The 9,087-nt window shown below is 34.5% G+C and overlaps 1 protein-coding gene across 2 annotated transcripts in view; it reads left to right on the forward strand.

Moving 5' to 3' along the window:
* DSC3 (desmocollin 3) overlaps positions 1-5,043 on the forward strand; it is a 42,491-nt gene extending 37,448 nt beyond the window's left edge. The window contains exons 16-17 of one of the 2 annotated variants that reach the window (XM_079942953.1): positions 1,218-1,260; positions 1,341-1,467. In XM_079942953.1, the coding sequence (XP_079799079.1) occupies positions 1,218-1,244 (27 nt within the window). In that variant the 3' untranslated portion in view covers positions 1,245-1,260; positions 1,341-1,467. Of the gene's footprint in view, positions 1-1,217; positions 1,261-1,340 lie in introns of both variants that reach the window. The other variant, XM_079942952.1, reaches the window with a different exon arrangement.
* Positions 5,044-9,087: the final 4,044 nt, after the last annotated feature.

Raw genomic sequence — 9,087 nt, forward strand, 5'->3', positions numbered from 1 at the left:
TTTAAAAAATACTAATGCCTGTGCTTCACCTTGAAAGATTCCGATTCTAATTGGTTTAGCTTTTTTTTTTTTTAAGCTCCTCAGGTGATTCAAACGTGCAGCCTGAGTAGAGGACCACTGAATTAAGTATTCTTTCTGGTACGAAGTTTTCACTTCTTCTATCAGAGAGTACCAGTGCTGTTGTAATACAAACACTGGTCCAGAAACCCTAAAGCCTTTGATGGACTGTAGATGGGCAACATTCTGTGACATGGCTGTAGGTTATCATAGGTCCACAGCATATTTATTTTTTTCATCAAATTCAAATGTTAATCCCTTTTCTGTTTCTAGACAGTCAGTAGCCATGTAAGATCAGGCTGAGGAGGAGGGAAGCTTAAGAAACACTCTTAGGGGTGTTCTCCAATGTGCATGTCAGGTAATGGGATGTGAGGCTAAAATGGTCACGAAGAGAGGCACTTGCTAACATAAGCCAAGGTAATAAGCGCTGGGTTTGAGAGGGGATGTGTACACAGGTGAGAAAGGGGAGAGGTGCACGAGTTTGACAAGTTGGCACACAGGCCAGTGACAAAGAGCGAGGGTAAATGTGGCCGAATGCTTGGCCTCTATTCTGGCCAGGTTTTTGCAGTGTGAGTTATCTTGATTATTTTAAATTTCACTGAAACTTTTTGGTGCATCTTTTTATTTTGTCATGGTTTGGCTCTCTCGGAAGCTTGATTCTGAAGACAATGTGGTAATTACTGACATTATATCTGCAGATAATAGTGATTTTAGTTTATTGAACATGTACTATGTGCTGGACATAATAAGGGTATTTTTCATGCATTATTATTTCATCACTTAATAATGATCCTGTGAGATACTCATTGTCTGTATTCCTATTTTAGAAACGAGGAAACTGAGAGTTAAAGATGTTCAGTATTATAACTTGCTCAAAGTCATGTAGCTAGTTGGTAAAGCCAAGCTATGACTCCAAATCAGGACTGCTTGACTATCCAAGCTCAAATTCCTAACCGCTATGCATATTGCCACCGTTTTGTGGACTAGCCTGACCTCTAGATATAAAATTTAGGGGTAAGAATTTAGTAATAATTTAAATGTACTTAAATATAATGTGTATACATAATTTTGGATTTGTATGGATTACTAGAAATGTAAAATATACTGACTTGGTAGTATGGCTGTGATGTAGACCAACCATGTGCATTTTTTGTATGTAGGAATCCATTAGAGGACACACTGGTTAAAAATTAAACATAAAAGGTAAATAAAAAATAAATTTTATGTTTATCTTTCAGTGTGTTTAAAACAATAATACAATCCCTTGTTTTTAAACTTTACAGAAACTGCATCTGTGTAATCAGGATGAAGACCATATGCCATCTGAAGATTATGTTCTTACGTATAACTATGAAGGAAGAGGGTCTCCAGCTGGTTCTGTAGGTTGCTGCAGTGAAAAACAGGAAGAGGATGGCCTTGACTTTTTAAATAATTTGGAAACCAAATTTACTGCCTTAGCAGAAACATGCACAAAGAAATAATGTTACAGTGCTACAATTAGACATATCTTTGTCAGACATTCTGGAGGTTTCTGAAAGGCATATTATAAGATTTAATTTATATCTAGATATCTAGATATCTATGAATATGAATATGTATGAATTTTTCTAAAATTTTTGAATTATGCTACATACCAATTTCTACTTTAAAACAGTTTGTTACTTATCTTTTCAGGAAGTTTAAAATGTTAAAACAGATTTTGCCTCTTTTACTGCTGAGTAAATAGACAACCAGCAAATCTCATGCTCTAGCACTGGAATTAAGGTCTATAAAGGACCTCCTCTTCTTTGCATATATTTTTCCAATAAATACATTGGCTAAATATTAGTCCAACAATAGAAGCTGTATTTGACTGACTATAGTAGAACAGCTCTCTGGGCTAGAAATTCCATCCTTATTCCAGCTTTAGATAAAAGTAGAATCTTAATCGTTATGGTAAATTATGTTGGATTTTTTTAGCTCTAAAAAATCAGTAGCACCTGGTCATTTGCTCTGAAGGCTACTAGAATTTTGTTTTTCTTCTGGGTAGCAATTAGATTATGAAGAGCAGTTCTAGATACTAGATTGCCCTAATAAGGTCTCAAAAACACAGAGCCACAATGTGAAAACTACACCAGGAAAGTGTAGACCAAAAAAAAAAAAAAATTTGTTGCTTTTATACTTTTGAAAGTGTGTTTTATATTTTACAAAAGTCCTGTTATGAGGAATATATCTAAATTTCCTTAATCTCGAGAAAGAAAACTATATTCACCATACAGAGTTATTGCCAGTATTTTAATGTAAAGATCTTCTGTTGAGATTGTAATCACAAGTCTTTTTCCTGAGATTCAGAACTACCTTTGATAACTTGCCAGTAATGAGAATTATGCTGAGAAAAAGTTGCTTTTCTTCTCTTGAGAATTATACTTTCATATTTTCATTTGCAAGTTTAGCACATATGGCTCTTTATTTTCTCTCGACAGTAGTCATTTGCAATTAGAATATCTTATCCTTAGATGGACTGTAGTTACACCATTGAATCAGTCTGAAGAAACAGACTCCCATCGTAGTTACAGTAGCAATGAGCATTAACATTCATTATTTCTATTCACTACCATTTTCAAATGAAATACATTATTCCTTATTAAAGCAGGTAAATATTACACAATGCTATAATGAATCAAATGAATATAGGGAAACTTAAACCTTAGGTGCAATTTAATATCTTCCAAGGTGTTGCTTAAATTTTGTGCTTCTCAAATTTGTTCACATGCTACAGCCTCTGGAAGGCCTTGCAAAATTCCCCAAAAGCAATGACGTTTAAACTTAAAATAATTAACATCTAATCTTATGATAAACGTAATAGCACATTATTATATACTCACTTCAAATGACAGCTTAAAAAATAGACAACAAATAATAGGTACCACTAGTTGAAGAAAAGTTTGAAAGAAAAATAATTAAGACTAAATTAATTTTAAGATATTGCAGCTATGAAGAATTGGGACCTGCTCCCCATACCCGACCCTGCAAAAAAAAATTCTTTATTTTACTTTGGAGGCAGAATTTGTTGAGCTAGCCCATGAAGTAGCAATGTTCGATAGGAATACAGTTTGAACTGGATATATGTATATATATATACACATACATACATATTGATGTTTATTGATTAATGGTCAAATATATAACCATTAATCATTAATGGTTAAATATATAACCACTAGTCATTAATGGTTAAATAATTAATCAATGCAACATTTAAAACAAAGTGAAAAACAACATTTTAAACAAAGTGAAAAACATTTAATTTTAAATGAGGCAGGGGTGTGGTGTGTTCTATAATAAATATCCGGGATTTAAAAAATAGAGAACTTATGTTTGGTTCTTAGGTGCTGCATGATAACTAAGCATGTCAGGAAATAGTTCATGTACATTTATGTAATTTGTTTAAAATTGTATACAGTTAATTAAACTTTTCTGGTTTCAGTGGAAAGGAAAGAAGGGATCACGTGGGACTGTAGATTTGCTTTGCAGTCTCCTTCTGCATCTACAGACTGGGAGCAAACTGGTGACTGGCTATCACAGCTAGGGCTCCTTGACTTCCAGTGACAGGTTTCCAGAGATGAAATGTTTTTCTTGGAGCTAACACTAAAAACTTCTTTTAACCTAATTCTGGTAAAAAGAAATCTTCTACAACCATTTTCATTGTCTCTCCTACCAATCGACATTTAAAAAAATATAGAGCCAAACAACCATGTTCTCTGGGTCAGATTTTAAAGGCTAAAGGGGGCTGGGGTGGGGTAAATCTTACGAAAGTGGGGCGTGACTGTCCTAAGACCTCAAATCTGTCACCTTTACACTGTGTTCTAATCCAAGCCTGGAAACTATAAAATGTCATTTCCCTAATCACTGCCCTGTTTTAAAGAGGCATAGATGTGATTCAAGGAAATCAGCCCTCCCATCAGGCCCCCTTTCTTTAATCTCTCTCCCAACCTTGTCAATAACACTTAGCTGGCAAATACTCCGGGCTGTCAATCACCCTTCAGTATAAATTACTTTTTCCGGGTTTGCTTTCTTATGAGGATTTTTTAAATAATAGAGGAACTAAGAAGTTTGAATTCATGAAAGAAAAAGATCACGTGGTCAGGTGGGGACAGAGAACTCCAGGAGAGGGCAAGCCCAAGTGGAGTATTTGCACAGTCAGAGAGGAACATGAAAGCCCAGGCCTTCAAGGGCAAAAAGAGAGGCCACAAAAGGGACATGAGTGGTACACACTGAAGCAACATTGTTTGCTTCTTAATTTGTCCTAGGCCAGGCCCTTCCTTTTCCTCTTTTCGCAGGCCAGTGGCAGCTGCCATTTGAGTTTGGTGAAGTGTCACCAACCCTTTCTTATTTGGAGTGTGGAATCAAGAAGAGAGCTGACTCCTTGCTGAGTCTGAAAGTGTCTTCAGGACGGGCCTGAACTGGTTGTGCAGGACAAACACGGCATTCATGGGGAATACTGGATTCCTAATGAGGCCCTCTGGTCACTGAGCTAGATGTCTTCAATTAAACAGGTGTCTGAATCTTCTATTTGATGCTCCATTTTCTGTTTTCTAATTTACTCCTGAAATCTAGCTTTTTAGACTTAGACATTTTAAAGAGTAATTTTCCTTTTAAGGGCTTCTTATTTTTAATGTAAACATTTATAACATATAGTATTCTTTTTTCCTTACATATGTAAGGTGAAAATTATGCTATTATTTTAGTGTGAAAGAAAATATCTTTTTGAAGCTTTAATTTTTCTTCCAGTGAATGTTCTTGAATTTTTATGTAAATGTACAAATTATTTTTTTCTTATTTTTGTAAGGAAGCAGCTAACTATCTGTCTAAAATGCAGTGAGATTTTGCAACGTTTTTTAACAGAGCTTTAATTTTGCTGTTCAGAGAAGTTACTTTGCTTTTAGAGAAGCATGGCAGGTTAAAATAAGCAAAAATTTAATGTGTAACGCAATATTTACAGATCTGGGATATAATAAAACAATGTTAACTTGATTCTTGTCTTTGCTGTTTTTAGAGATTAAATTATTCCAAGGTGGTCATGCTGCAAAATTGTGCTTAAGACTGGAATGGAAACAGATCCTTAGTAATAGTTTCATTGTATTTATAGGGAAATACTTTAGAGAAGGGGTCATTACCAAATTATCAACATCATTATACTATTTGGGAGGAGGTCACCATTTGGGGCACAGCTTTACAAATATTAACTGTCTGCTAACTGTCTATATATCTGTCTAACTATCAGCTGATTTTGACTGGTGAAGAAGTATTGTAAGGTTGTAATTGCAGAATGTTCCAGAATTAATACAGTGATACAGGATTCTTACTTGGAGGAGCAATGTAGTCAAGGAAAAACATTATGAGTTAAAAAAAAAAATCAAGCAATATTCCATTCTTGGTTCCACATGTCCAGCAGAATTCGTTTGGTTAGATTTGGGGTCATAGTGGCTGAGAAGCATGGAATCTAGAGTCAGATTGTTTGAATCTGAATCCTGGCTCTGCCACTTACTAAGTGTGTAACTTAAGAAAGGCCACTTATCTTCTAAGTCTTAGTTTTCTTATCTTTAAAATCAAAAAAGCAATACCAACTTTACGGAGTTGTGGGGATGGTTAAATGAATTCATATATTTAAAGCATGTAGAACATTGCCTGTACATAGTAAAAGATTTATGAATGTTATGTATATAGGAAGTAAAATTATGTAGTTGAATATAATACAAAACAATATCTGATCTCTTTTTGGAGAAAAGGTTATGGTTATATAGGAGAAAAGGAGGAGGGGGGAAGAGACACTTATTCCCCCCAAAATTTGTGCTCATAATACACAAAACAATTCTATAGCATGTTTTTCTTTCTGATAGGTTGTTTTTATTCCCCAACCCACAGCCCATTTAAGCAACTAAGTCCTTCTGTTTTTATTAGATTCTGTGTACGTGTGCCAGAGAATTAACACCTAGAGATTCAAGGTCTAAGCCATCCAGGTAACCCTGATCAGACTAAGAGCTGCCTTAATGACCACTTGTGTGACCAACCACCAGACTGTCTCCCTACTCAGTGCCACTTGCCACTTGGTACCACTCAGACATCTGCTGTGTTTGAGCACAGTGTGAAGACACCTGGGGATGCACAAACATGTGGGCAGTGCCAGAGAAGCACGCTGTTTTTGTCACATGTATCTTCAAAAGCAGAAGTATCTTCAGAAGGCAATTTGAAACAAGCTAAAACATTGGCAGAAACACCTGCAACCTATGTCTTCTGTCATTGTTCTATCTCCTGTGGACAGCACAACAATAGTGGGGAAAATACACACTGGGGATATTATAAGCTAGTATTTTACTTAGCGGCAAGCTAATAGATATAATATTCTAGAAGAAACCTGAATATTTGTTACCAAGTTCCCACGTATTTATTAAATTAATTTTATTGTTTTTTTCAAACTACGTAACGTAAATACAAGCTGTGTGATATGTGATTATACATTTTTTAAATTAAAGGAGTTTGACAGCTTCCAAAGTCTTCGTTTAAAATTCCAAAGATTCATAGCGAAGGAAAATATCAACAGAGTGAAAAGACAACGTACGAAATGGGAGAAAGTGTTTGCAGACTACATATCCAATAAGGGGTTAATCTCCAAAATGTTTGAAGAACTCCTACAACTCAATAACCAAAACTAATAACCTGATTAAAAAATAGGCTAAGGACTTAAGTAGCTATATCTCCAAAGAAGACATACATACAAATGGCCAATAGGTACATGAAGAAATGTTCAACATCATTAATCATCAGGGAAATGCAAGTCAAAACCACCATGAAATATCACCTCACACTAGTCAGGATGGCTATTATCAAGAAAACAAAGGACAACAAAGTAGGGTGTGGAGAAATTGGGACCCTTTACACTGTTAGTAAGAATAGGAAATGGTGCAGCTGCTATAGAAAATAGTATATTTTTTCCTCCAAAAATTGAAAATAGAACTATGATATGATCTAACAATCCCACTTCTGGGTATTTATCCAAAAGAATTGAAGTCAGGATCTTATAGAGATCTTAACACTCTCACGTTCATTGTATTGCTATTCGCTATAGTCAAGATGTGGAAACAACCCAAGTTTCCACTGACAGATGGATAAAGAAAATGTAGTATACACATTCAATGGAATGTTATTCACCCTTATAAAAGGAGGGAATTATTCAATATGCAACGACATGGATGAACCTTGAGGACATTAAATGACATAAACCAGTCACAGAAAGACAAGTATTGCATAATTTCACTTATATGAAGAATCTAAAATAGTCAAATTCATAGAAGCAAAGAGTAAGAAAGGTAGTTGCAAGGGGCTGGGAGAAGGGAAAATGGGGAAATGCTGTTCAATGGTTATAGAGTTTCAGTTATGCAAAATGATAACGTTCTGGAGATCTGCTGTGTGACACTGTAACAACAACACTGTATTATACACTTAAAAATTTGTTAAGAGGGTAGATCTCATGTTAAATGTTCTTACCACAATAAAATACAATTTAAAAAATTGCAAAGATTAAAAATATCTGAAACAAGATGGAGACAGTTCTATTATTTTAGCCAAGCTTTGAAATGTTGAAACTCTATTGGTTAGGCATTAAGAATATTCACTTTGAAAAAAATCAGCCTCTTTCTCACTCTTTCATTCTGTCTCTAATTTCTCTGCTTTCTTAGGCCGGTCATCTCAGACTTTAGTCAGGTTGTGTTAACATTGTATCCTGTCCTAATTTGTATTACACATCTAACTTTTTTCCCCTCTCATGCGATATTTGATGCTTATATTTCCCCGGTAATTTTGAACTTCTTCCCAAGTGAGCAAGCTGTGAAAACTCTACTTTCTCTTTCTCTCTCTCTCCACTGCCTCCTGATTTTGGGCAGGTCAAAATCACCCTGATGTCCAACCCCCTAAAATAGTAAACTACTGTTTACACTTAGAGGTACTCAGTAAATTTAGAAAAGCGGATAAGTGAAATGAAAATCAAATAGAAGATTTCATGAAGAAAATACTCATCACAAGTTAAATTTATAGAATTATAAATTAATCTGAGTTTAGTGATAATCTACTCTATTTCTGAAAGTAATTACTGTATGACACCTTCCAAGCAAAGGCCCACTCCTTTCTGAGTTCAAACTGTGATTTAAGAAGTGGCCACTAGATGGCAACATATATCGATAAATTAGACAGTTTTCACAGGTCAACTCAGAGTTACACGGTGCACAATTTTCACACAAAAGATTTATTTTAAATTAACTGAATGATTTACATCTTTTAAGATATATGAGAAATTTAAAAAAATAGTCTAAAACTGTTGTCTAGGGAATTTTGGAATTTGATGGTATTTTCAATGTTAACAAATATTCTGGGTTGATAACAAAGTGAATTGTAATCGCAGTATTTGTGGTGTCAAAAATGCCAGTTTTGTATGTAAGAGATATTATGGATCTTGAACTGTAATCTTAGTTCTTTGAGTTATATGTTCTAAATCTGCATTTCTTAATGCAAATTAATAGCAGAGTTTAAAAACCTGGATTTATAAAAGGTAAAATAGTTCTTTTTTGTGAGACTTTTCAGACTTCATATGTTAATGTGTATTCTTTCTTTTCAAAAGGAATCTTATGTATAATTCCTCCAATGGATGTTCTTTTGTGAAACATTTCCTTAGGAAGTAGTACTAAGTAGTAGTAGTAGTAGTAGTAGTAGTACTAAGTAGTAGTAGTAGTACTAAGTACTAAAATGCCATTCTGAGGATTTCTAAGCATGACAAATAATATCATGTGAAGCAATTGTAGGCATGTGAGAAAATAGGAAATACATGTAAAGTAAGGAAATATAGAATATGGGGGTTCTAAATCTAAACTAATGTTTTAAAATATTGCAGTTTTTAAACTTTTAAGAAGTACCTAAAAGTACCTTAAAAGTTCTCATCACAAGAAAAAAAATTTGTAATTCTGTGTGGTGATGGATGTTAACTAGACTTACTGTGGTGTA

Source organism: Stenella coeruleoalba (genome assembly GCF_951394435.1).
Source record: "Stenella coeruleoalba genome assembly, chromosome: 14".
NCBI classification, from domain to species: Eukaryota; Metazoa; Chordata; class Mammalia; order Artiodactyla; family Delphinidae; genus Stenella; species Stenella coeruleoalba.